The sequence below is a fragment of the Equus przewalskii genome, chromosome 15, assembly GCF_037783145.1.
Source record: "Equus przewalskii isolate Varuska chromosome 15, EquPr2, whole genome shotgun sequence".
Lineage (NCBI taxonomy): Eukaryota > Metazoa > Chordata > Mammalia > Perissodactyla > Equidae > Equus > Equus przewalskii.
In genome coordinates this window covers 2,815,499-2,843,215 of record NC_091845.1, presented here as the reverse complement: position 1 = coordinate 2,843,215, position 27,717 = coordinate 2,815,499, and the positions used below count along the sequence as shown (strand labels likewise).

Here is a 27,717-nt window from a genome sequence, read left to right as displayed (position 1 = left end):
CCCCCAAGCCTCAGACGTAAGCCAGGAAAGGACCCAAGAGAAACCGCTCCAGGCAGCTAGAGGTTCGTCCAGCCCTCAGACCCAGGCCAGGCGGCCCCAGGCCATCCGCACGGATGTTTTAAATACCGCTGTGCAGAAATTCAACAAGCACAAGACCGCACAGCACACAAAACCCCGATCCCAGAACTTGGCGTGGGTGCGGGCCCCTGGCCCGGGAGCAGCCTTCGCCCCCTCTCCAGCACCGGCCCTCAGACGCCCCTTGTTTTATGGGAAGCTGCCTCTCCTTGTCCTCTGGGAGATGTCGCTGCTGACGTGTCTGCCTGGTCCTTGAGGGATGGAGCGTCTTGGTGTATATCTGGCTTCAAATCGAGAAGTTGCCTCCATTTTTTTTACCCAGTTCATTTTCCAGTCCCCAGCTACTGTGACTCTGTGTTTAGCACAAAACAAAGCTGAGAACGTGGGTCTTGCCTCCTTCCAGAAATATGTCTGGCACACCAGGACTTTTTATTAAAACTTCAAAATATTTTAAAAATATTTTAAACTTTTGTAAAAAAAAAGAAAACCAAATCAACCAACCAGAGACTCTTCTGAGGAGGAACATTTGTATTTGAATGAGATCCTGGGTGTGTGGTTCAGTCTTGCGGTAGACAAGCTTTGTGTATAAATGTTTTATGATATGAATCCCTGTATTTGCAGGGTTTTTCTCTTTGCTCATTAGATAAATATGTATATCGATATTTTAAATTCATCTTGCTTTTTTTAGAGGAGTTTGTAATCACCTTATAACATGAAAATAAACATTTCCTTTGTAAAATCCAACACGTGTGCGTTCTGTTTTTTGTTTTCTTTTTAAGATTTCATTTTCCTTTTTCTCCCCAAAACCCCCCAGTACATAGTTGTATATTTTTAGTTGTAGGTCCTTCTAGTTGTGGCATGTGGGACGCCGCCTCAGCGTGGCCTGATAAGCGGTGCCATGTCTGCGTCTAGGATCCAAACTGGCGAAACCCCGGGCTCCAAGGCCGGGAGCTTGAACTTAACCACTCGGCCACGGGCCGGCCCCTGCGTTCCGTTCTGATGAGGCTGTTTTTCCTCACTTTTGGCAAGCGTTGTACATTTTACAAAGAGCTTTCAGTCCCGCCCAAGGATGCTCCTCAATGGTGACTATTATTATCCAGGTTGGAGACACTGAGGCAGAGGCTCAGAGTGGGCCATGGTTTGCTCAAGGGCACACAGCAAGTCCAGGAAAGAGCCAGGCCTCGCACCCTGGTCCTCAGACTCCTGAGTCTGCTCTGGCTGCTTCTACTGATCCTGCTGATTGAAGTCCACCTTCTGGGTGCGCAGCCCTGTGTGACTGGGAGATCTCTCACCAGCTTCCTGAGCTTCAGTTTCCCCAGCTGGAATACACTACCGCCCCCTGCAAGGCTGCAGGATGATTAGAGGGGATGCTCATAAAGTACCAGGTGTAGTCACTTACTGACACCCGAACCGGGCCTCTCGGATCGCAAAGTCCAGGAGTGGGGCAGGCGGCGCGGAGACAGGGTGAGTGGCCAGCCCTGGAGGGACGCAAACAGGGATGATGCCACGGCCCCTGGGACATCAGAAAGAGGAGATGCAGGACCCCAGGAGATCAGTGGCTGACACAGACATCCTCAGCCTGGGGAAATGTGAGCCCAACCCACTGTTACAGTGGGGGAAACTGAGGCTAGGAGAGGGGATTGGCCTCACTGGGGTCACAAAGCAGGCCAATGTTTTGGGCAGCCGTCTTGCCCACTTGGTCCCTGATGTGGATCAAGGCTGCCCCAGGGAGAGAAGCCCAAGGCGTCCAGGCCTGCAGGCTCATCTATATGACCGAGGTGGGAGGGGGAGGGTCTTTCCAGGGATCCAGGAGGGAGGAACGGAAGAATCTCCAGGAATGCCAGGGCCAGCCTGCTCCTTCCTCTTTGGGGCGTCCCGTAGACAGGGACTGCAAGACACTGTCCCAAGCGGCTGGACGGAAGCGGGCCCTGAGGCGACCAGGGAGGACAGGCCGGCGCCAGCCCCCAGCGCTCCTCCGGCGGCGGCGCAGCACCGGGCCGCCCACGGCGATCCAGCCGCAGCGCAGACGCCGCCCGCTACTGGCGGGGGTGCTGGCCGGAGGCCCTATGCAAATCAGGGATCGCAATTTCCACCAATCAGAGGGAAGCTCCGGCGCTGTAACTGCTAATGGGAGCGAGCGCGCCGGCGCGGCACGCCTCCCGTCTGGGCGCGGGTGGAGCGGGGCGGGGCTGGCCGAGGGTGCGGGCCGAGCCTGGTGGCGCCGCCCCCGCCTCGTCTCTGGCTGCCTCGTCGCAGCGCCCGCCCTGGGGGTGGAGGCGGCGGGTCGGCCCGCGGTGGTTGCGTACTTTACTCTGGCGGGGGCGCCTCCACTGTTGTCTCCGGTTTTGTGTGCGCTGATTTGCATGGGGTTTTGGTTGTTTTACTAAGAGATTTTAAAAAACACCGATAACTTACCAGAAAGTTGACTGTTATATGACTATTTCGTCATATTTACTTCGAGTTTAATGAGCGACAAAAATGAAATTCCCTTTGCTTGTCCTTGCTGTCTCCTCGCTGTTTGTCAGGGTTGTAAATCAGATTTTCGGGTGCTTTTCGTTTTAACATGAAGGAATAGAATGTCCTCAGAGGAGTGTATCCTTTTCATTCAGGTTTTTATACTTTCACATAAAATGTGATGTTAAAAGCACCTTCTTGAATCTGAGAACGTATTATTTTGTGATATTCAGGTTTATATAATAGGTATCATCTGGGACATTTCATTTTGCAATTTTTTATTTTTTTCTATCTGGGTCATCAGCTTTCGGAGGTATTGCCAAGTTGCTCTTCAAATTTTCACTTATTTCAGGGACATATGAACCCCCATTTTCCCACATTTTGCCAGTGCTTAATCCTGCTTACTAGAGCAGTGCCGCATCTTCTCCCATCCTTTGTTTTTAAAGAACAAGTCTCAGGGACAATAGGGCAGCCTTCGCCTGCCGTCTCCATGTGGCCAAGTCAGGCTGGGGCCCCAACTGCTCTCTGAGGCAGGTGGGACAGCCCTAGCATGTGGCTGTCTGGCCTCTTGGCTGGGCTCCGGATGGCAGCCCCTCTTCACGCCCGCCCTGGCCACGCGGTGCCCAGGCTTGGCTCCAGGCCTTAAAGGGATTCTTTCCTGCTCTGCAGCTCTAAGGAGGCATAGGGTCCCCAGCACTCCAGGTCCTAATAGACAGGTGTCCGCCCCACCTCCTGTCTGCAGTCCATCTGGATCCATTTCCTGGTGCCAAGTTTGTGTGCTAAAGCCCAACCTTGCTTTGTACGGAGGCAGGGCAGACCCAGGCAAGGGAGGGGCTTGCCCAAGGGCACACGCTTGGCATAGGTAAGTTAAGGACAAATCCAAGGGCTCCTAGCCTGGGAGGGGTAGCTACGCTTGGAGAGTTTGTACAAGATCCCGCTTGCTGCCAGAAAAGCCTGGAGGATGGGTTGGTGGTGTTGGTAATGGGGTGGCCTCAGACTCCTAGATGCCCCCTGGGCCTGCACGCCCTCCCTCCCCCTCCTCCACCAGAGTGAGGAGTAAGCGATGGGAAGGATGGAACCTCATTCCTTGGGGAAAGGAGCTTTGGCTCAGGCTGTATGGGAGGGTCCCCAGTACATGCAAAACTGACCCAGTCCTTTGCCCTCTCTGGAACTTGGTTTGCCCATCTCTGAGTCAGGAGAGTGGGTGCTCAAGGTCGAACTCCCAGGAGCCCAGAACAACAGAGGCAGGTTGTTGGAGACCCAGAACCTTCCTCTGGGCTGCTGTCCCTCACGTGGAGATGCATGAGGATCCCCCCTTGCGTCCCCCACCTTGCGTCCCTGGACTCCAGGGCGGAGAGGCCTGCAGCAGGCTCTGCAGGCCACACTCCCAGCGGGCGACCGAAGCAAGAGCACTGTTTGGAGGAGTCGGGGACACCCGTGAAAGGGCTTGGACAATCAGGCTGAACCACACAACAAGTTCTAAAGGGCAGTCAGGCCGGGGCAGGGCCCCAGCACCACACTCCTAGCCCCTAGCAGAGGCAGCCAGAAGAAAGAGAGCAGCTGGGAGAAGCTAGAGGAGGTGGGCCTCCGGGAGCTCCTACCTGCAGGGCGAGTGCTCAGGGCTCTGGGATCCTGATGACGAGGCCGGACGGAGAGGGTGTTACCCTGGTGCAGACCCTCAGCACCGGCAGGCTGGGGCTCTGGCTTTCACCACTTTATGGCTTCCTTTGGCTCCGTCTCCTTCAGGACACCACCATTTGGGGCTTCTTGCCTTGTGAAGCAGCCGGAAGGGCTCTCACAGAAGATCGAGTCAGTGATCCCAAAGGTGGAGGGCTGCTGGCCCGTACCGTGTGTATGCATGTATGTATGTTGTGCATCCATCTCCAGAACTTTGTCATCCTGCAAAACTGAAACTCTGTCCCCGTGAAGCGACCCCTTCCCAGCACCCTCCCCCAGCCCTGGCAGCCCCCATTCTACTTTCTGTCTCTATGAATTTGACCACTCTAGATATTTCATATAAGTGGAATCATACAGCATTTGTCCTTCTGTGACTGGCTTATTTCACTTGGCACAATGTCCTCAGGGTTCATCCATGTAGTAGCAGGTGTCAGGATTTCCTTCCTTTTCAAGGCTGAGTAACATTCCCTTGCATGTATGGACCACATTCTGTTCATCCGTTCATCTGTCGATGGGCACTTGAGTTGCTTCCGCCTCTTGGCTACTGTGAACAATGCTGCTCTGACCATGGGTGTGCACACGGCTCTTCAAGTCACTACTTTGAATTCTTTGGGGTATATACCCAGAAGTAAAATTGCTGGATCGGATGATAATTCTATGTTTAATTTTTTGAGGACCCTCCACACCGTTTTCCACAGCAGCTGCAGCATCTTACATTCCCACCCACAGTGCACAAGCTTCCAGCTTTTCCACATCCTCACCCACACTTATGTTCTTTTTTCTTAGAGAAGCCATCCTAATGGGTGTGAGGTGGACTATTTCTTTTTTTTTAAGCCCACGTTTTAAAAGTGGGAAGTTTCAGAAAAAAGTTTATAGTTTCCACATAAAAAATTCTCAGGAGGTGCCTCTGATGCCTGAGCCCCACATGGGACCATTTCCCCACATGGGAAATGCCAGGCTGAGGCCCCCTCCCAGGCCTCCCTGGGTGGCCCACGTCACTCTCTGCCTCTGGAAGGGGACTTAGGAACATTTCAGGAGGTGCTTCTGACATGGTCTGAAAAACCTGAGCAGCTCTGGCCACACTGCTGCCTGGCATCCATCAGCGGGACTGGGTGGCCACAGCGCCTCTCCAGGCGGGGTCTGTGTCCTCCAGGCGGCCAGACTGCCCTGCCCAGCCTGGGGCCTGTCCACCACTGTGTTTGAGAGGCCTGGTCTAGTCTGTCCTCACCCTCATTCGCACACACCCATTTTATAATGGGAAACTGGGATGGCTTTGTGTCCGCTTGGCTGGGCTGGACTACATCTGTCTTTCCCGGAACTCCCTTGCTTGTCTGTTTCCCATTAGGGTGGGCCACAAGGCATATTCCTGTCAGATTTGGAAGGAAGCAACCATTTTGGTTGCTGATCTGCTCATTCACCTCCTCGGTGGGAAGCAGCACCTGGGTCTGCAATTACTCTACTTTCCCTGGATTCTCCTTCAGTTTTACTGACCCGTGGGCCAGGTGTGTGCGTGGTCAGCTTGGCAATGAAGGGTCTCAGCTGCTGCAGGAGACCCTCAGCACCAAGGTCAGAGGCAACAAGAACCGACACAAGTCTCAGTCCATCCTGGGGTTCCAGTTGTGTGAGTTGTGACTCAGCCTGCTCGTGTTCCTGACTGTCTGGCACCTCAAACTCCAGCGTCAGTCACAAAGATTCAGGCTTACAGAAAGCGCTTAACCAGTCCTGCAAGTGTATGTCAACTTTAAAATAAAATAGTCGGTTACTTTCCCTTACTAGCAAAATGAGTTTATTCAGGAATAGCCAAAGGAATTGCAATCTGGGAAATGCAGGTGAAGGCAGACCATAGTGAAGTAAGAGAACAAAGGCGGGAAGCTTGCTTTTATAGAGAAAAAGAGGGAGTGGGCGGGGCTGCTCTAAAAGGAAGTCCATTGGGGGGAGAGTGAGAGTTCAGGCGGTGCCAGCTTCTCATTGGCGGAGCTGCTGCCGGGCGACGAGAACATCTTCCTTCCCCCTGCTTGAGTGGTACAGTAGCTGCGCTTCCCAAAACTGCAAAGTGAGATGGTGAGTGCATGCGAGTTCCCCCTGCAGGGCTTCCCATCTCCATTTTAAAGAAGGCTTCCCTTTACTAATTTGCACACATGCAAGCCCCCTCCCTGATACACATCCGCTACATGGGTGTGTCCACGCCTGCGTCCCGCTGGTTCCGCCTCCCGGTTGACCTCTGACTGACAAGGGGACCTGAAGCCCTGCTGACCAGTCCCGCCCCGTGCCCTGTCAGTCTGCTTGCTGCTTTCACCATTCCCTAAACCCAGGAGCCTCTCCGTGCCTGGGGGCCTGTGCCAGGGCTGCTCCAGCCTGGAATGTTCCTCCCCGGAAGCTCCAGCCGAGCTCCTTGAGAACAGGGGGCAGCTCTGATAGGTCCCCATCCCTGCTTCTGCTCAACCAGGATGTGCTGAATGAGTGACTGTGGACTAAGCCCTTGACATACGAGATTTCATTCTGTTCTCCCGACACCTCTGCAAGTATCACTGCCCCCATTTTGCAAGTGCAAGTGGCCCCCAGCAGTTGCTGTGGAAAGAAGCGAGGCCTCTTGGCTGCCTCATGACAGGTGGAGCTGCCAGAACAGCTAATGTGCCGTCTGGCCACATCACCCAAGGTCTGATGCCTGGGACAGAGAGACGTCAGTACCCCTTGTGCTGAGTGCTCAGGCCCCGCCAACAGGTTGTGTGCTCAGCACTCAGCCCTGCCCTGGCAGAGACCGGTTCAGCTAGGTTGGTCCACTGGCGTCAGTTGGGTGCAGACCCCATCCTAAGTCGCTAAAGCCACACAGCCTGGAAAAGCGCCTTTCCAGTGGCTGCAGGGCTGTCTTGGGGCCAGGAAGAAGTCGGACCTAGGGACCCAGAAGGTAGACCTGAGATCCTAAGGGGGTTCACAGGGAGGCAGGTCCCGGCCCCACAAGAGGAAGGAGACCGTATTGCCGGAGGAGAGCGCACTACGCCCAGGGGGTGCGACGGGCGGAGGCAGGAAAACCCGGGGACCCTGGCCAGAGGCACTGTGTTCAGAGGCTCCCTGGTGAGATGAGTAAAAAGAATCTTTCTTGGCTCCATTTATAGATGAGGAAACTGAGGCTTAGGGAGAACAATCTTGCCCCAGATGAAAAGACCGTGGTGGACCCAGGCCCAGAACCCTGATCTCAGCCTCCAGGGCCTGGTCCCACTTGACTCCTCTCCTGAGTAGTGGGCAGAGAGGAGCCCGGGTCTGGGCCATTGCTATGCCCCTAGTTTACAGACAAGCAAATGCACCTGGTCTTTTGCCGCCTCTCTGCACCAGGGTCACCTCCCCCAGGAAGCCCTCCTGGGCCTTGCAGTATCCTGCGCCTCCAATGTTCACCTGGAATTGAGGTTCCCTGAAGCCAAGTCCAAGAGACACATTAAGTAAATAGTGGATCCTGGGCTCCCCAGACCCATGCCAGAGCTGAATGTGGTGTCAGGGCAGAAAATACAGCCTCCTGGTCTCACCACCTGCACCAGTAAGATTAGCTTTTGAAGACCTTTCTTGCTGGGGCTGTTCTAAGGCTGAAATGAGGGCTGTACGGCCTTCCTCTGAGTGCCTGGCACACACTGAGTGTTCACATAGGGCTAGTTACGGCCATTGGTTCTTCAGCTTGGGGTGGGAGCCACCTGCAGAAGTGCAGCTCTGCCCTAGGGTCTGAGTGAGCTAGCAGGGAAGAGGAGAGGAGGGGCCTGTGGGTAGAGAGTGGGACACTGGGAGAGTGGTTTCAGAGGAAGACCAATGGATGACAAGGTCCAGGATGTGAACATGAGAGGGTAAAGTGAGTCAAAGGAGAGACTACACTGCAGGTGACAGAAACCCAACTCAAACTGATGCAAAAAGCAATGTATCAGCTCACATGACATTCAGGTCTAAGCTAGCTTCAGGCATGGCTGGATCTGGAGGCTCCATGAATGTCCTTAAGTATTTGTCTCTCCATTTTTTGATTCCAACTTTCTCTGTCTTGGTTCCTTTTTCGGGTGGGCTCTCCCTATGTGTGGACAAAGATGACCACTGGCAACTCTGGCCCCATGTCCCTACCCTTTAATTATCCTGGAGGAGAAAACACCTCTTTCTCAATAGTTCCAGAGAAAGTCCCAGGATCGACTCTCATTGAACCCACTGGGGTCAAAAACCCATTTCTGACCCAATTATTGTGGCAAAGTGAACAATCAACTGAACACTCATTAGCCAGGTCTTTGGTCATGCGACCATTCCTGGGACTGGAGGGGTCAGACCCCCAGAATCATTTGGCCTGAGTAGGGTGGGTTGTGTCCCCGGAAGAAAATTAAAGTGCTCTTCATTATCAGAAGAGTGGGAGGCCCCACTGAGGGCTCGGCCCCTGGGTGCTCCACTGCTCCTGGAGGCAGGCCTTGAAAGGAGGGGAGGAAACAGCGAGCTAGGGGCCCAAGTCTTCAAGGAAGGGAGGGGGGTGACAGGAGAGAGGTGAGGGGCAGCAGCGTCACAGTGAGAGGCCACTGGGAGAGCAGGGTGGTATGAGTGGCAAAGGGCGGGTTTTGGTGGGAAATAGGAAAGGCAGTGCTGAGAGGAAAGGCCCTGGCATGCAGGGATGGCGTCAAAAGGAAGCGGTCGGTGAGCAGGGTCCGGGGCTTTGGTTAGGAAGGGCTCGGAGGAAGGAAGCAAGCTCAGGGCAAATTGCTGGGCAGGAAGGAGCAGTGTCCACGTGCCCGGGTCCCTTGCAGCAACCCTTCCCAATCCTCTCTGAACCTCACAGCCACCTAAGAGCTGGTCAGAAAGCCAAGTCCCAGGCCCCAGCCTCAGATTCTGATTTGGGCAACTGGGGTGAGCCCAGGTGGCATCTGGGCTCCGGCTTCTGGTTTAGAATAGGATAGAATCTGAGGGAACACATTTCGCTGGTCAGGAGCACCGTCCCCCAGAATCCTGGGTAGGCCAAGCTCTCTCACGGCCTCTACCTGCTGGTGGCTTATTGACTGGTCCTCTAGGCAGTATGGGACACGATGAGGTCTGGCACAGTCGCCCTGCAGCAGGGCACTGGGCAAACTGCTCCCTAGTCAAAACTGCAAAGGAGACGAAACTGCTAGTGATCAGCAAGTGGCCAGAACGTGAACGGGCAGGATGTACCCTGGTCCCCCACAGTCCCTGTCTCCAACCTGGGCCTCCTCCTGCGTGCTTCCTGGATGCCCACAGCTCCCCAGAACCAAAAGATCCACAGCAAGGTGTAGCATTGCCGTCTCCTCCTCTGCTCAAATGACAGTGTCTCCTGCAGCCATCAGTCACAAGTCTCCACACTCAGATCCGGTCCCCATCTTGTCCTCTGAACTTCTGCCTCAAGAAGGATCATGTGCCAAAAGGTGCATCCGTGACTTGTCTCCCCCACTGGCTGAAAGCCTTGGGCAGGGCAGGCACTTCTGCTCATCTAAGAGCCCACTGCCCTGTCCTCGATGCCTAGCACACGACAGGGCAGGTTAAGACTCACCCTGGCACCTGGCCCTGCAGGTCCCTGAGGCAGGCAGCAGTGAGTAGCCCCTGCTTCAAGGCTATGAAGACTTGAAGAGGGAGTGGAGTGGCCACTTGCTCCGTGCGTGCCAGGGATGTGCCAGGAAGGGTGACAGCTGCCAGGCCCAGGTCAGGGGCTCTTCCAGTGCTGCTCCCTCCCTCCCCTGACCCCAAACCTACTTGCCCTTCCCCGCCAACCGCCAACCTGTAGTCTCTTACACAGCAATTGAGAGAGTCCCCTGCATCTCTCACCTAACCCCAGAAGCCAGAGCATTCCCTGGCTTCCCACTGTCCCGGGGCCCTCCTCCTCCTGCTAGATTGTCCTTTCACAGAACCTCTGTGGGAATAGTTGTCACCTTAGTACCCAGGTGGATTAACTATTCCATATGCTGGACATCAGGGTCACTCAGGGCTGACAGTCTCTCTTCTCAATTTGCCCAAGAACCCTCTGGGTGTCCTGTCTGCTCCAGACTAACCAGCAACCTGAGAAGATCACTGCCTTGCTCAGGCCACACCTCCTCTCCACACCACACTATTCTTGTCGCATCAACCCCAAGTCTCACCGCATTCAGAATAACTAATCTCCGCAAACGTCCAGCCGATGTGACCTTGTAAGAGCTGAGGAACCCTGACCAGTGAACCCCCAAAACCACCACTCCCTCACCCCACGGCTGGTGAACCCTTGTCAGAGACTTTACCAGCCTATCTCCAGCACCCTTCCATTTCCACTCACGGGAGATGGGACCCGCGATTCCTTCTGGGATCAACCGGCCGCCCCCTCCCCAGCCGTTTCTACCCCTTGCAGACTCCAGGTCGGGGTGCCGAGGATCTCTGGGGCCCACCGTCCAACTCTAGCTGACCACGCCCATCCCTATTCCACTCGGAAAAAAACGAGAGCGGTTCAAAGGTTTAAACCATTTATTGTGACCCCCAAAAGGCCGACGGAATGGAGACAAGGCCCGGGCAGCCGCGCACCCCGAGCGATTGCTTGTCGCTCACCCGAAAGCAGGGAGGGTGGGGAGCTGGAAAGAGCGGCCCGGATGGGCAGGCGCGGCCATGGCCATTGGCGCCTAGGGGCTGGTAACCATAGCAACACCCGTTGCCAAGGGCGAGAGCCAATAGGGGCGCCGCCAGGGCCGTTTCAAAAATCTAAAGCAAACAACAAAAAAAGGCTACATCGGCGGGGGATGGGAGCTGGAGAAGGGATGGAGCAGGCCCGAGGCCCCTGCCCGCGGCTCAGAGCAGGCGCGGCGGCCCGGGCCGCAGTAAACGTACAAAACCTACATACGCTGGAGTAGAAAAACCAAACACCGGGGAGGCCCAGGCTGGCGCGCTCACTTGCGGCCCTTGGGCACTTTGGGGACACTGGGCTTGGCCGCCTTCTTCACCTTCTTGCCCCCAGCGGCCGCTACCTTCTTAGCCTTGCTGCCTTTGTCCTTTCTGGGGGCGGCGCCCTTCTTGTGCGAGCGCTTCTCCGGCTTCTGGCCCTTGACAGGCTTCTTGTCCGCGCGCCGGGGGCCGGCCGCGCCCGAGGCCGCCTTCTTGGTCTTGTGCGCGGCGGGCGCCGGGGCGGTGGCGGCCGCCGTGGCTCCGCGCCGCTCGCCGCCGCCCTCCAGCTTCTTGCGGTTGAGCTTGAAGGAGCCGTTGGCGCCGGTGCCCTTCACCTGCAGGAGCGTGTCGTTCTGCACCAGCGCCTTGATGGAGTACTTGAGGTAGGTGCGGCCGTTCTGCTGGTCGAACCACGCCACCTTCTTGGCCTCCGTGTAGATCTTGGCCAGCGACGAGCCGTTGCGTTCGCCCAGCCTGCGGATGGTCTCCACCACCAACTGGCTGTACTTGCCCGGCTGGTTCTTCTTCTTGTTCTTTCTCTTCTTGGACGGGGACAGCGCCGCCGAGCCACCAGCCTTGGCCGCCTTCTTGGCCGCCCCCTCGGCGGTCGTCAGCGGCAGGGCCTCCTCCAGCTCCACAGACATGGTGGCCAACGGGTTGGTGGCGGGCGGGGCGCGGAAGCCCGGAGGCCGCGCCGGGAAGAGGAAGGCGAGGGGCCGAGGGGGCGCCGGGGGACTGGGGGCGCGCGGCGGCTCCAGGCGGGAGCGGCCGCGGCCGGGCCTGGGGCCGGGCGGCAGGGCTGGGGCGGGGGCCGGGCCGGCCGGAGCGGGGGTCCCGGGCGGGGGCCGGGGCCGGGGCCGGATCGAGGACGGAGTAGAGAAAACTGCGGTGACAGGCGAACCAAGAAAAGGACACCGGCCGGGCGAGCGCCGCTGCGACCGCTGCCTCCGCCTCCGCCGAAGCTGTCTGGGCGTGCGCGCTGCGTACTGCCGAGGAGGGCGCCCCACACTGCTTTTATGGCTCCATGGCGGACCACGTTGAGAACAACAACAGGCTGGTCCGAAGCCAGCGCCAACTTGTGCTTCTTGGAGCCCCTTCCCCGGCCGCTGGCTTCCCGGACCGCGCCTCCCTGGCGCCGCCGCGCCCGCAGCCGTGCGCCCGGAACAGGGCCCGAGCCCGCGGCGCAGCGGAGAGGCGGCCTGCGCCCAGGAAGGGCTCCGCAAAGGGGAACGGAGGGGTGCACCCTAGGCTGCGGGAGCGCGAGAGGAGGGGGGCCCCCCGTTTGGAGGCGAAAAGCGCAGGCCCCGGGGGAGGCCCCACCGCCCGGAGCTTTGCGGCCGACAGCCAAGAGTGCGCTACGGGCACCCAAACCCTGATCGCGTCCAGGGGGGCCCCGGCCTGCCCGCAGGACCAGCTTTAATTTGTCCGAACTAACACAGGGCACGCCCTCACGTGGTCGGCCGGGGCAATGTGAAGTGAGCTAGGACATCTTCGAGGGTGTTCTCCGCTCGAGTCAAAGAAGATAGCGAACGGAGGCACCCTCCAGCTGCGCGCCCAGGGTCTTGTTATGCCTCACGGGCCTGGGCACAACACGGGAGGAAGCGGGGGACGACCGAAATGTCTGGAGACATTTCTTAGCCGCCCGCTCCCTTGTTGCTGATGCCCCGAGTGCCCCATTTTGTGGTGCGCAAATAGCCGCCATCATTTCCCCCAAAGCCAAATGGCGGCTCCAGGGTAGGACAGGGTGGGCGATGTTAAGGCTGCGACCCCTGGAGGAGGTCCCGGAGAGCATGAGGGAGGGGAGTTGCTCTTAGCTCCGGGCCACACCCCTCCCCCTCTTGTATGGGGAGGGCAATGAGAGTGGGTCCGCTCCCTGCTCTCCGGGTGCCAGACGAAGTCTTCTGCAGAAGCTCGTGCAAGTCTGGCGGCCTTGAGCTCCACTGGGTCCTGTATTGGGGGTGCGGAGGAGGTGCCGGACAGTCTTTCCCGAAGCCAAAGAAGCCTGCGCTTGGGGCGGCTGGGACCACGGAGAGACAGTCGGGAGGAGAGCGGGTCCTTTTGGGTAAGTGATTTTAGGCCTGTACCCTGGGGGCCACGGCAGAGACGCAGACAATAAACAGTCTCCTGAGGCTGGGGCATGGAGGAGTAGCTGGGACCGGAGGCTAGAGAATTGGGGTTCCAGGGCTGGAGGTCGTGAGGTTCCAAAAGAGGGGCGCGTTTCCGGGCGTTCTTCCCCAGCAGGCCCCTATGAGCAGGCGTGGTGGGCCCTCCCCTCTTCTCGGCGCTCACCCCTTTCACAGCTCTTGTTCTCCGACAAGCTAGTGAATACGCCCCAGAAGAGGAGGAAATCACGGCTGGGAAAGGTGAGACTGGGTGTTTCGGGGGCGGGGGTCATGGGCATAGAGCTGTTAGAGGACTTAGGTCTCCAGGGCAGTGAGTTTACCCCACAGGAGAGGGAGAATAGATTGCAACCCAGGTCCCTGCAAAGAAGGCCAAGCTCCTCTCCCAGGAAAGAGGATCCCTGAATGGACTGTCTGCCCAGGGTCAGGAAAACCATGAGGGCCTGCGATCTCAGCCAAGTTGAGGAAAGACCATCTGAACTTCCTAACAGAGTTGAGGGAGTGGGTTTCTGACAGAGCCCCTGAGCTGAGCCCTGGGGAGCAGCAAGGGTCTTGCAGAGCCTGCATGGCTTGAACAAAGACCTCAAGTCCCAAAAATGCAAAGTGTGTGCAGGCCGGTTGCGTTGACGATGTTACACAGTGAGAGAGAAGCTGCAGGATGCAAACGCTGCGCGGCCCCCCGCCCCACAGCGAGTCTGTCCAGGAGCAAAAGCCAGGCTGGGGAGGTGGATATGGCGGCCCTGGTAGGGTAGCCCAGGGTGCATGGAGATGGGATGGGAACAGGGACGCCCAGATGAGAGCTGGCCCAAGGAAACCAGCTGGGGGGGAGGCTTGAGCTTGGGGGCTCTGAAAGGGCAGAGGGAGAGAGGGGCTGATTCCACTGATGGAACCCCAGCACGGGCAGCAAGGGCGCCGCCAGACTGAAACATTTGTCCAGCCTTCACGGGAGAGGAGGTTGCTGGAAATGTGAATCTGGAGCTGGCTACAGTAGCAGGCTGGGTGAGGGGTACCCTCCTGGGGTCATCATGGAGGGGACAGGGTCCCCAGGAGACAGAGGAAGAATGGTCAGAGAGGAAGGAGGGAAGCCAGGTGGGGCCAGAGTCATGGAAGCTGAGGAGGAGAGAGTCTCAAGAAAGAAGGGCTGGTGGTCCCAGCGCAGCCCACTCAGAAAGGGGACTGATGATCAGAGCGGACAGGGTTGGCAGAGCTGAGGAGACTGGTGAGCTTCCAGTCACTAAGGCGGAGCTCGCTCCTGCGAGACCCTGTGGCTGGGCCCTGCCTGTTTCACCCAGTGTTTTTTTAAAAAAAAACACTGTTAGTTCCAGGATTGAAAAATCAGGAGATTTCAGATAAAAATGCAGTCCAGGTTTCCCTTAAAAACATCTGAAGAATCGGTTGGGTCGGGGGCCAGAAGAGAGGGGCCTGAGCAGCATTCGCGCCCTCCACATGGGCCGGACTCCCAGCACCTGCTCAATGAGGGGGTCACTGCCACCTGTGTGGGGCCCTGGGGGAGCCTGGCCATGGCTGGAGGAGAGAAGAAATCACTGGAGGAAGTGGACACATGTAGGCAGGGCAGTGTGGCCCAGGCCATGGGGGAGGGGACAGAAGACACAGCTCCGAGTCCAGGCTAGCCCCGGTGGGCTCTTTGGCCCAGCAGTGGAGGGAGCATCTTTGCCAAGATGGGGGCTGCCTGTGGACCAGGGAAGGCTAATTTTAGGCTTTGGGAGCTGGCAAGGGACCAAGTGGTTGTGTCCCAATGGCATCATTATGCAGATGAGGAGACTGAGCCCTGGGGCTGGGGGGCTGGGGGTGGGTGGCGGCAGGTAGTGACTTTGTCCAGTTAGCCAGGATTCTAGGGCCTGGGTCCTGCCAGCCTTCAGGGATGCTTCTCAAACTCCACACTGCCAGGTACCCCCCTGCCACCCCTCTAAGGAAACCATAGGTGTGGAAGACCTCAAGTAGCCAATGACAGAATACAAAAAAAGGAGCATCTGGAAGTGGCCAGGCCTAACAGACGCCCCTTCCCCAGGGCCAGGCCAGTCTGGAGGAAGCTCGGGGGCACATGGTGCCTGTGGGTGCCAGCGTCAGGGTGGTCCTCTCTCTCCAGGGGAGCTCGTCCAGGCTCGGGACTCTGAACACTTCATGCACTGATGACACCTCTCATTTCTGTCTCTCTCCTGACCAACAGACTCCAGCATCCAGCTGCCTGCTGCCATCGCCACTGGGGGGTCTAAAACATGTCCCTTCTGTGTCGTGGCTAAAACAGAACTCTCGAGTTTCTCTTGCAAACCTTTGCTCCCGAAACTGTCACAGTGCTAACCCAAAAGCACAGACACCCCTCTGATTTCTTTTTCCCTCTACCCTCTTATCCAACACATCGGTTCCTATCAGGTCTACACCCTCCAACGAGTCCCACATCCATCCTCTTCTTCCCAAGCTGCTGTGCTCTCCGCTTTTCCACTGTGGCCTCTCCAAGCCTCCACCCAGCAGCAGAGGGAGCATCTAACACAGAAGTCTGATACCCTGTGTCCTGCCTCTGCTAAAAGGCCTCCAGTTGCTTCTCATCAGACTTAGGATTAATCTGTACTCAGCCACACGGGCCTTTTTGTTTCTTACACATACACGGGGCAGGGGCAGGGGGAGGGGGCACTCCCACCTCAGTGCCTTTGCACTTGCTGTGTGGCTGGCTCCTTTCATTCAGAGCAGCCCCAGGGGCCAGCTGTGCTAAAATGCCTCCCTAGCACATCCCTCTGCTTTATTTCTTCATAGTATTTATCAACACCTGACCCCGTTTTGCCTGTTCACTCGAGGGCTGGGAGCCCTCTAAGAGCAGAACTGGGTCTGCCTTGCTCCCTGCGGGGCCCCACCCCTGGGCACACCCTGCAGCCTGAAGATGACACAGGTGTGCCTACAGCAGCAGCAACAGGAAGGTGGACTGGGAGATGCCCACAAACTCCAGGTGTGACCCACGCGCCCCCTTACACCACCCAGCCTCAGTTCCCCAGTTTGTGAAAAGGGGCTGGATGTGTTTGGATGACCGTTCCAGCTTTGACAGCTTGGTTCTGGACTCCTGAACAGAGGAGATGACCTAGAGGACCCACAAGAATACAGCCTGGGTGGACGAGAGGATACAAAACAGAGACGTAGAGGCCCCAGGTGTCAGAGGAAGGGGTTGGCTTGGCCTGATGGGAAGTCTCGGACTGGGATTGCAAAGCCTGGGGCTCTGGGTGGGCCGTGGGCCCCTGTGTCTCTGTGGGCCTCACCAGGGCAGGAGCCCTGGGTGTGGGGGGCTGAAAGGCTGCAGGAGTCACCAGCCCCGGGCATGGGGTTCAGAGGCCTTGCCACCTGGGGGCCCCTGACCAGGGAAGGCCCAGTTGGCTTTGGCCAGGCTGCTGAGAGTAACAGTTAAGAAGGACCAGAGTGTCTCCCCAGAATGTTTTAAACGGAGAGTTTGCCTCAAGCCTATGCCTGGGCTGGGAGGGAGGATGGCAAAACCCAATTTGAGGCATCAAGTGCTTTTCTGCATTTAAGGGGAGACAAAGGAAATTCACCAGAGGAGACTATGGGGAAGGTTGCCTTTAAGATGCAAATGTGTACTGTGAATCCCTGAGTGGGGACGTTGTTAGGGGCTCTGGCCCATCACCCCCCTGCAGCCGGGTGGTGAGGTCTGGGGAGCCTGGGGGTCTGGTGAAACCAGGGACTGCCCAGAGATCAAAGGAGCTGACACTGACGGGTTGATGCTGAGGCCCCCTGAGGCAGAGAGGATGCAAAACGTGGGGACTGAGATAAAACGGAGTTCTCGGAGGGAGCATCATGGCCCCTCCAGTCTGGGTGGGCACAGGGGTTAAGGGAGACCACCTTTACTTCTCGGGCCGCCATCCACCGGGGCAAGGCCGGGTTCCCAACTCCAGACGGCCCATGCTTAGGGTGCCAGAGAAGGGGCCTGAGGAGCCCCAAGAGTTCTCAGATTTTAAATATGCAGTCTTTTAAAAGAGTGGACTTAAGTGGCACTCATCATGGACAGCCCAGAGCTTTGTGGGACTTGGCACCGCATCAGTGCTGTTTCTACTCGGAATCACATTGAGAGGGACGGTGCAGGCTCACGCACGCGCCTCTGCATTCTGCTTCAGGGAGGGATTTGCTGGGCACAGAGTTAAGAATCCCCAACCTAGAGATAGGGCCTGAAAAGCCGGGAGGGTTGAGGACAACTGGAGATTTGACCCTGTCACCTTGAGCAGGAACAGTTACTCATCTCCAGAAAGGACTTAACCACTTCCCTCTGTCAGTTCTCCAAGAGTCCTGAAGGTTGCTGGGCTGAGTGGCGCAGGAGGAAAGCGAGGTGGCCCCCCACGCCCCAGGCGTGGGACCAGGCAGCCTGGTCTCGCTGAGTCAAACTGCCCTTCCCCAGGCCCTCTTTTTTCTTTTATTTATTTAAAAGCTGGTTAGTTTTTAATAAAGTTATTCATGGTGTAAAACCCAGGCTGAGTAGAGGCTGTGAAGTGCACACCGAGTCCCCTGGCCCTCGGCCCCGCTGCGTGGCGGGCACAGCTCACGGCAGGAGTGTGGGGAGCGTCCTGTGCCCTCGCACTTAGTCCAACGGGATGCCACACACACTTCTGCGTCCCACTTCTCTTAGCTTTAGACATGAAATCAGCCCATCCAGGTGCGACTTCTTTGGAATAGTGGCACAGCGTCCTGCAGTCTGGCTGTGCCCCAGTATTTTAACCAGTCCCTCTCATGATGGGCCTGCAGTGCTGTTAACAATGAACAGTGACTGCCTTTTCTTCACTAGCCCAGAAATAGCGACAGGATTCATCCTTATAAATGGGGTTTCTCTGTCAAAGAGAGTTGTTAACTCTTGACCTGTGGCCAGGTTGCCCTCACAGCATGTCCCGCTCTCCTGCTCCCTGTGCCTGTCCCCCGATCTGGAGCCTGTTTCTCACATCAGTGCCACCCTGATGTGAGCACTTGCACCTCAGGATTCGTTTTTCATCCCTTCGAAGTTTTGTGAGTCCACCCAGCACAGTCTGTGAGTGTCCTCCCCTGGGTCCCCATTTCAAGCGCTGCCATCACTCCGCAAACCCTCAGTGACCTGCCTCCTCCTCCCTTCCCACCCCTGCTCCTGCTGTATCCCGGGGCCACGGCACATTCTCAGCCACCAGCCTTTCTCTCGGTGGCCTTTCGGGACTTGATGGCTCTAACATCGTCTCCCGGTTTGCATACCTGCCATCAGAAGTCTCAGCCTCCCCCAGTGCCTGCAGCCACGCCGAGGGCCCGACAGGCCCGGCTGCCCTTCCCCCTTGTGTCTCACCACAGACTTGACTACTTCCCTGAGAAGCCTCTTGCCCTGGGAGTCCTGGGGCTCATGGCTGGGGTCTTTGCCCATATCTACATCCTCTGCATGGCACAGGGCCTGGGGCCAGTGCTCAAAAACCTTGGACTAGGGATGAGGGGGTGAAGGAGAGAATGAGTGGCGGAAACTAGAAAATCACTTCTCTGGGCCCTGCCCTCAAGTAGCTGCCCAGCAGCGAGAGTTGGGGAGAAGACGTCCGCCCAGGGTCCCCCCTGGGTGGGAACAGCACAAAGAGGAGCTCAGTTTAGGAAACGTTTATGGAGTAAAAGCCTGGAGAGGAGGAGGGGGAGCCAGTGACTCTTGCAGCCCAGGAGAGGCTGGCTTTTCCAGCCCTGGCTGTCTGCCTTTGGCCCAAAGCCTCCCCAGGGGATTTACTTTAGTTTGGGTACAATCCAGAACCTTCCCCCACTGGAACGCCAGTTTACAGACTGAGAAAGAGGACCCTGCAGCCTCATCTCTGTCCCCTCTGGGAAGTGCTGGCTGCGAGAGGGAGCTGCCCCGTCAGGGCTTGGCCTCCACAGTTGGGCAGGGCCAGAACTATCTTCCAGCTTCAGACCTGTGGTAGAGCTTGACATCTCTTCTCCAGAAGCCCCAGGGTTTGAGGCCCAAGGAGCCAGACAGGATCGAGAGACCATTCTGGGAGGGCCTCTGGGCAAGCAGGACGAAACCTGACAGAGAAACGATCTTCCAGTGTGGCCCTGCCCTGGCTACTGCGGCAGCAGGGTCTCTGGGCTGAAGTGCAGGCAGGGGAACTTGGCTTGTCTCCCTTCACCAGCAGCCTCTGTTTGTGGAGCCATTCTTCCTGGGGGAGAAGGTGAAGCTGTAAAGGGTGTGAGTGGAGCCTGCAGCCCCGTGTCGGCAGTCGAAGCCGCGGCACCAGGCAGCACGGCCCACTTGCCAGGAATTGAACCATCCTGTGGGGATAGTATTTCTGCCTCCCCTGTCCAGATGAGGAAACTGAGGCTTGAGAGAGACTGGGTAGTATCTCTAGTGATACCTGGCCAGAAAAGATGGCAAAGCATTTGCTATTTACCCCATTTCAAGTTGTTCCCCCCCCGCCCCCCCCCCCCCCCACAATTATCCTGTCTCATGCCTCTCACCTTCACTAGAGCAGGGACCCTGTCTAACTCACTGCTGCACAGGGCCTGGCACATAGTAGGCCCTCAATAAATATTTGTTGAATGAATGAGATGGGATTCAAACTCAGGTTCAGCTCAGTACACTTGTGTCTCCTGTCATAGCACAAACCCTACCTGGGTCCCAACTCAAAGTGTTTGTGCACTGGGCCCACTGGGCCGACTGGCGGAACAGGCAGGGGCCCCACAGGGGTTGTGACACCTTTGAAAAGCCTAGGGAAAACCTACTGGGATCTTTGCAAGACAAAATTTATTTCATACAGTTAGTTGCTTGTCCAATCTTGGGGATCCTGAAATATTCTACTAGTCAATCACAGGTTAACAGCTGCCCTGAAAGTTCCCTCCTGAGATGGGGCTCACAACCTCAAACCAGACCCTGCTCCCTAACTGCATTCTCTGAGGGGCACCAGAACAATGCGGACGGTATGGCCACATCGGGTAGGGTCTAGCAAAGGGACCTGTTTCAGATGGCCGCCAGCCACCTTGCCCATACCACTATCTTTTTCTGTCTGGTCCCCCTGCTTCCTCCGCCCTGCCACCTCCCACCTCCTCCCCCAGTTCAATCCAGTCTTTTCTTCACTTAGGGGCAGTTAGAGTAGCCTTTTAATGAACCAGAACTTGTTGCTCCCGCCCAGGCCTGCAGCATCCGGGCCCTGCTGACCTCTTCTACTTTATCTCCCCATGCTCCTGCCTCCCCGTGGCCTTCTTTCTCCATTGGGCACCCCCTGTGCTGACACACTGTGTGCTAGGCTGTGCTTTCAGCTGTCCAGCCAACCTGAACCCTCTTCCAGGAACCCCCAACTCTTGATCTCCATTAGTTCCTTCAATCCTGTCATCCTGATTCCTTTTCTCATGTTTTCTCTAGCGAAATTACTTTTTATTTACTTGCTTAATATGTCCCCACGCCCCCAAGACCATGTCTGTCTTGTGTAGCATTGAAATGATGAGAATCTAGAAACGAATCTAACTCCTGGGCCCTAGACCTGACTCAATTATATTTGTGAAAGGGGAAAAAACCCATCTCAACCAACACCTGACATAAATAGCTCTTAGAAAATGTGTCCCCTTCCTTTATTCCCTTCTAATCAGGTAAGAATTCTTGAAAGAGGTGGCCCTTGAGGAAGGCTTTCGGACCACTGAGGGGCCAAACAGGAATTCATCTTGCTGGCCAATGTGCCATGCCGTGTGCCATGAAGCAGCTGAGGTCGGGAGAAGAGGCAGCACCCTGGTGTGCTCCGACTGCATGCCAAGTCTGATGCCCAGTCCAGGGCTCTTGCCCCACTGGACCCCTCCTCCGTCCAGTGGGCCAGGCGTGGGGAGGGAAAAGCAAGGGCCCAGGGAAAGCCACAGGATGGGGACGGGCATGTGGCTGTGTGTTGCCCTTGTCTGGGTGCAGAAGACAACTGTTAGAAGGCTGTCCATCCAGGCCAGGGGCCCAGAACCATGCCTCCCTGCAGACAGCTAAAGGAGCTGTTCAGCCTCAAGAAGAGTGTAAGGAGAGACTGTGCTCTGACATCTACACTGCTTTCCGGACCAGCCCTTTTTGCACCAGCTGCCCCTGCAAGATTGAGAAAGCCTCCAAGTGGGTCTCCCTGTTGTCAGATCTTCAAAGAGGGCCCAGTGAATCCTGCCCTCCCCTGCTGAAGCACTTGGGTGGCCTCCCATCACATTGAGAATAAAATCCAACTGTCTGCCCACAGCCCAGAAGGCCTGCTGTGGTCTGGGCCCTGCAGGCCTCGCTCCCCTTCGCTGCCTGCCTGCCATGTCCACGCCTTGGACAGCTGAGCCCAAGCCCACGGCAGGCCCTTTGTGCTGCTGTTCCCTCTCTTTGCAGACTTTCACAGGCCCAGTCCCTTCTCGCCAATCAAGTTAGTATCACCTTCTCAGAGAAGCCCTCCCTAAACACCCCATCTGAAGTAGCGTTACCCCCCATCTTTCACATCACTTTTTCATGTTTTTCTTCACAGCACTTATCACTACGTGGAGTTTTTGCCTTTGTATCCTAGTCTCTCCACCCCACCCTGAGGTGAGCTTGTCTGTCTTGTGTATCACTGAATCCTTTGTGCCCGGCACACAGTAGATAATCAGTAAACATTTGTTTGAATAAATGAAATATGAAGGCCCTCATGAAGTACAGAGATTTGGACTGGGCTTTTCTGCTGGAAGTATTAAACTGGGTGTCTGGAGAGCCTGGTGTGGGGACCAAGACAGCATCTTCCCCTGCCCTCCTACCTGACATTTTAGGATAGCTGGTGAGCAGGTCCCCCTAGTTGGGGAATGAGCGTTTACAAAGCTGGAGACGACTTGTGTTAGCGTCCGTCCCCATCCCCACTGTAGGCTGCCCTGCACAGGCACAGGCTCTGCGCTGGGCGCCTGCTTTCTCCCTGATGCCTGTCTGAAGGCTTGGAGGGGACGCTGGCAGAAGATGCAGGCCATGTGTGGTCTTAGGGGCAGCTTTGCATCTGGGGAGCGCGATGATTCTCGGGAAGAACAAAATCTTCATCCCTACGGTTAAACATGACCCTGAGATGCTGCATAGTTCAAGTAGATAATGACCAAGGCCAATCGTCGTGGATCTCTGTGCTACATCTGAAAGATGTTCAGTGCTGACTGCTGGGGACTCTGGAGTACGGAAAGGATTGTGCCCTCCTCTATCCTAGGGGGCAGCAGGAGGAGGTTCCCCGCCATAGCCATGTTTGGCTACCCAAGCCTCTCCTGAGCGGTGTGAACTATTCCCTCAATGGTCCTGAGTTTGCAGGGTGTGCCACGCCCCTCAGTCCGAGCTCCCACCGTAGCCAGCCCCTGCTGCTCTCTGCTTCCCTCCCCTCCAGCGCTGGCCACAGCTTTCTTTGCCCGACGTCCCACCCACTCTGCCGCCTCCTGGGCTCGGCGAGGGCCCTTGGGCGTTGGGCGCACATCCCGCCCCCGTCGTCCCGCCCCAGCGGCCTGGCCCAGCCCCTTGTCTCCATGGAGACCCGCACGCTTGCTGCGCCCGCCCCCAAGTCCACCTCCCAACCGCCGCCGTCCCCGCGCAGGCCTCCCAACCGACGTCCATCTCGTTGGAGCCCAGCGCCCGGCAGCGACCTGCGGGACTCCTGGGACGCGCGCCTTCTCGGGACTCAGGGGGCCAGTGTCTCCCAGACTGACAAGATGGTACTCAGACTCCCTCCTCTAAAGGGCCCGTCAGTAGGTCCAGGGCGGGGTGTGGGAATCTATTTTAACAAGCTGATTCTTATGATCCATGATCCTGCCAGTTTGGGAAAGGAACTGACCCCAAACCTAGAGTTTGGACCCTTGGGTATCGTTACTACTAGTACAGGACCTGCATTAGGGCTTTGTGGCAGCAAGGTTCTCCTCCTGAGGCGGTGCTAATATTCCCCTGCAGTGGGGGCCAAGCCAGACCCCAGGGGTTTGTTCCCTGGGCACAGATTCCCCTGATTATGGAAAAAGATAGTCTGTTAGTACAGAGTTCAATCTCAGCCATTACTTCCTACTGTGGATAAACCAAATCTAGCTGAAAATTGCGTGTACGTATATAATTTAGGAATATAAGATGAAGTCAAGGTCACCCAGTCACTGGGCTGATGGGGTCCCAGGTTGGAGACTAAGGTTGTCATAGCAGTGTTCAATGTTAACTTCAGAGTCAGGATCATGATTAGGGTCAGGAAGGGTCATTTCAAGGAGGACCATGTTTAGGATGACTGTCAGTGACAAGAGGAGGGTGAGGGTCAGTTCAAGTCGAAAACTAGGGTGAGCTACGTGTGGGTCAGGGTCACTCACAAGGTTACGTTCAAGCTCATCTCAGGTAAGGCAGGTCCACGTCAGGATGATCATCGGTTTTAGGATGATGGTGGAACATCAGAGGTCAAGGTCCATTTCCACGTCACATTCAAGGTTAGGACCAGAGCAAGAGTAACCTGGTTTGTAGAGGTGGGCATCACACAGAGTCCACAAATCACGGCCCAGTCACTGGGCCCTAAGCCGGAGAGGACTCTGCTTCTCTAGAAGTCAAACACAAACACAACACTGATGATGATTAGGCTCAGCCCAGAGAGTGGGACCAGAGCAGATTTAAGCCATGCACCATGGCAGAGTTGCACTTGTGAGCTTCTAAGAATGCTATTTTTAAGACATTAAGTGTGAGCCAAGAGTAGGCACGAAGGAGGAAACCAACCGATGAGGCTGAGAAGTGGAAATGTAGAAGAGCAGAGCAAAGTAGAACCCAAGAGCCAAGTCAATGGGGCACTTCTGCAAAACCTGCACCGATCCACTGACGGAAATGACTATTGTCTAAAATTGCTTCTAGGTGGCATCTATTTAGTTCCAGCTGCTGGCTTCTATATGTTGAAATGCAGGGCCCCTGCTGCCCAATCGTCTTCTCCTGTGAAAAATCAGAAATTCAGAACTATCTGGTATCTTAAGTATTAGCAACTATGTCAATTAAAAAACAAAACTAAAACTAAGGCTAAGTTACACTCACACCTGAAGGCTGTGCACGGTCCAGAGGTCACCAGCAGTTTGTGGGTGCTCTTCTAAAGGGACAATGTTTTCTCCATTCAAGGTCCGCACTCCCCAATACTGTGATTAAAAAAACAAAAACCAAAAACAAACTAGGGACAGGTGGTACAGGGCTGGATATGAGAAGGCCTTTGTGCCTCAGGCACCACGTGTGCCCTGTCAGGGAGCGTACTGCTGCTTGGGAAAGTACTGGCTATGATTAGCTAACATGGTCTCTCCTGAGCCAAGGATCTGGAAGAAGGAAAAAAAAGACAGGGCAAAGGCAGATCATCTTTGTTCTTGTTACATTTTATTGGCATCACGTTCATCTCTTTACAGAAGAACTTGGCCCACACCCTAGAATGTAGACCTTTGGAAAAAGGGGAAGTGCTCCGTTAAGCAAGCTACAATGCAGGGGCAGATCCTAGGGAGGGGGCAGAACTGCCAGGGTTCCATACCAAAGAAACAGGTTAATTATGATGGGCAAGAGGGGCGTTGGTGGGGAAAAGGAGAAAAAGGTTTGCTAACCTAAGGATACCACAACCTGAAAGGAGCGCCTTCTAGAACAAAGGTAAAATCACTAGGACAGATCTGTTAGGATTTTCCTCTCCCTCTTATAAGTGGGATACTGATCTAATGGGGGAGTTTAGAAGTGTGGAGCAAAAAAAAGGAAAAGTGAGAATTTTAATTTCTGAAAGAACAGCCATTTATCCATCCAAATTCAGTTACAGAAGGGAACTAGACAGTTTTCCTCCTGGAGAGATGAAAAGCTTTTTGGCTCTTAAGTCTTTGATAAAAGGCGTATGTAATTCTTGTGTCTACTGTACAGAATACTGCCTCAAGCTGGATTTCTGAATTCTGAGTTGCTAACACTCTGCAATCCAGACAGGGTTCAACCCTCCATCTTACATGCCTGCATTACAGGACTTAAACACATAATCCAAGAATTTCTTACACTAATTTATACATTTTAATTGGTTGCATATATTAACATGTACTATAAGATTCTTTTCTAAGAAGCATTACATAATAAATGGATACTGTAAAAAGATCTGATTAGTTAAAAGTAACAAGCATTAACAGATACATACAAAACTCAGCCTGAACAGACCGGGTGTGAGCCTGTGATGAAGCATGGGGCACCAGCCTTCCCAAGTGGTAGCCTTCACAGGAGGAGGGGGAGGGGTGGAGTGGGGGTGGGGGTAAAAAGACCACAAGACCATTAAAAAAAATCAGAAAACTAATTAGACACAGATTAACTGTAAACAGTTCTCTCTCTCCAGTGGACAAAAAGAAAAAGCTTCCGATGCTGAATCCACACCAGAACGATTTCTACAGCTGGCACATCCTGCTGCCATACCAGGGCTGATGTGGTGGATGGGCAGACCCCACTGGAGCCATCACAGGCCAGGGCTGGAGTCTGTCTGCTTGTGTCAGATGTGTGTTGTGTGTGTGTGTGTGTGTGTGTGTGTGTGTGTGGTGTGTGTGGAGGGGGTGAGTGTTTGGTGGGTTTTTTTGGCAGCTGGATATGAGAGATCACTTTATGTTCTGTTTGGAAGAGTAGAGGGGGCTTGTGTTGGAAGGCCTAAGTGTGTTCTTGGTTTGTGAAGGACTCTGTGCTCTGCTCTCACTGCTCCTTCAGCAGCTGCAGCCTTCTCCCGGGGCCTTGGCCCGGTCATTCTTGTCCAGTTTGATGGGTTCAGGGAATTCATTGTATAGCTCCACCTCCGTTTCCTGGGCAGGGAGGAGAGAGAGAGAGGTTTGTTACTCAGTGCACAGGGGAATTCCCGTGCTCAGCTCTGGCCCTTAGTGGGGCTGCGGAACAGCCGTGGCAGTGAAGGGAGGGCTCTGGCAGAAGGTGCTTGACCCTTAGAGGCCAAGTAAGAGGAAGACAGGTTTTGTGGTAACTCCAGGCTAATGTGAAGAGACAAATTCAGCAGGAAGAGCAGCAATCACACTGAGCAGTCAGGACAGAAACTGACTCACGCTCTCCGTCAGATCGCAATCTGGTGGCTTGGGGACCACAGCCAGATCACATACGCTTTTTGTATGGTCCATACAGTTGCCAACACTTAAAAAGAAATCAGACTTTAACAGGCCTGGATTTTGAGCAACTCTTAGCATTTCCACAAGGCAACAGTGGGCTGGAGCTGAATGCTAGCTGCCCTCTCAGTCCCAAACATTCCTCCACTTCCCTTTTTGCCACTCATTTTTCTGGACCTAAGGCCTATTTTCTTTTTCTTCCAAAAGTTTAGGCGAGTTTGGTCTCCAAATGCCACATGCTTAAAAACCAGTTGTGAATGAATGTTATCACCACCTGTGGGCAGAGATCACAGGAGATGGACAGTGGTTGGTTCAGTGGGACTTACTGCTGAATTAACGTGTTGCTAGGGAGGAGCAGCTTTCTACTTCCTGGCAGAGAAAAATAATTTGTCTCTGAAACAGTGGGCACCTATGTGCCAGGAACTGTTCTAGGATTTGGAGATAAAGCAGGGAATGTTTCTTTTCGTTTTTTTTGAGGAAGATTAGCCTTGAGCTAACTATTGCCAATCCTCCTCTTTTTGCTGAGGAAGACTGGCCCTGAGCTCACATCTGTGCCCATCTTCCTCTACTTTATATGTGGGACACCTACCACAGCATGGCTTTGCCAAGTGGTGCCATGTCTGCACCCAGGAACCAAACCGGCGAACCCCGGGCCGCTGAAGCGGAACGCGTGAACTTAACTGCTTTGCCACCGGGCCGGCCCCAAGCAGGGAATGTTTCTATTCATTAAAAGTTCTCTAGGAAAAACTGTTCCATTCACAATAGCTATAAAAGTAAAAACCTCTAGTAATACATATTTTAAAAAATAAAAGCTTCATTGAGGTATACCATAGAGTGTACAATTCTAGTTTTTTTTTAAATATATTCACCAAAATGGGCAACCATCACCACTATCTAATTCCAGAACACAATCATCATCCCAAAAAGAAACCCTGCACCCCCAGTGGCAGTCACTCCCCATCCCCATCTGACACCCTGAGCCCTTGGCAACCCACTTACCTACTTTCTGTCTTAATAGATTGGTCTATTTTGGACATTTCATTTGATGTACATTTTGGTTGTTTCCACTTTTTGGCTATTACGAATAACGATGTTATGAACATTTGTGTACAAGTTTCTGTGTAAACCTGTTTTCATTTCTCTTGGGTATATACCTTAGAGTGGAATTGTTGGGTCATATGATAACTCTATGTTTAAGTTTTTGAGGAACTGCCTGTTTTCCAACGTGGCTGTACCATTTTACACTCTCGCCAGCATCTAGGAATACATTTAATATGAAAGGCAAAGGATGTGAAAAATTCTAAAATATTACTGAAGGATATAACACAAGGCCTAAAATAGCAGCTGTTATGGACTGAATGTTTGTGTTCCTCCAAAATTCGTCTGTTGAAGTCCCAAGCCCCAGTGTGGTGGTATTCGGATTAAGAAAGTAATTAAGCTTAAATGAATTCATAAGGGTGGGCCCCAGATCTGACAGGATTAGTGTGTCCTTGTAAGATGAGAC

The 27,717-nt window shown here is 54.9% G+C and overlaps 2 protein-coding genes and 2 long non-coding RNA genes across 5 annotated transcripts in view; 2 read left to right on the top strand and 2 right to left on the bottom strand.

Moving 5' to 3' along the window:
* Positions 1–10,635: 10,635 nt before the first annotated feature.
* On the bottom strand, positions 10,636–12,046 carry H1-10 (H1.10 linker histone). The gene has a single exon (XM_070574576.1). The coding sequence runs from the start codon at positions 11,706–11,708 to the stop codon at positions 11,070–11,072; it is 639 nt and encodes a 212-aa protein (XP_070430677.1). The 5' UTR covers positions 11,709–12,046; the 3' UTR covers positions 10,636–11,069.
* Positions 12,047–12,508: 462 nt separating this feature from the next.
* On the top strand, positions 12,509–20,884 carry LOC139075896 (uncharacterized). Its single transcript, XR_011526806.1, has 3 exons — positions 12,509–13,126; positions 13,383–13,427; positions 20,763–20,884. It is a non-coding gene; the product is annotated as an uncharacterized lncRNA (long non-coding RNA).
* A 489-nt stretch (positions 20,885–21,373) lies between these two features.
* LOC139075899 (uncharacterized) lies at positions 21,374–21,796 on the top strand. Its single transcript, XR_011526809.1, has 2 exons — positions 21,374–21,541; positions 21,641–21,796. It is a non-coding gene; the product is annotated as an uncharacterized lncRNA (long non-coding RNA).
* Positions 21,797–24,463: 2,667 nt separating this feature from the next.
* RAB7A (RAB7A, member RAS oncogene family) overlaps positions 24,464–27,717 on the bottom strand; it is a 53,440-nt gene continuing 50,186 nt past the window's right edge. For both annotated transcript variants that reach the window (XM_070574580.1, XM_070574581.1), the window contains one exon: positions 24,464–25,904. In XM_070574580.1, coding sequence (XP_070430681.1) covers positions 25,809–25,904 — 96 coding nt within the window. In that variant the 3' untranslated portion in view covers positions 24,464–25,808. The remainder of the gene's footprint in view (positions 25,905–27,717) is intronic.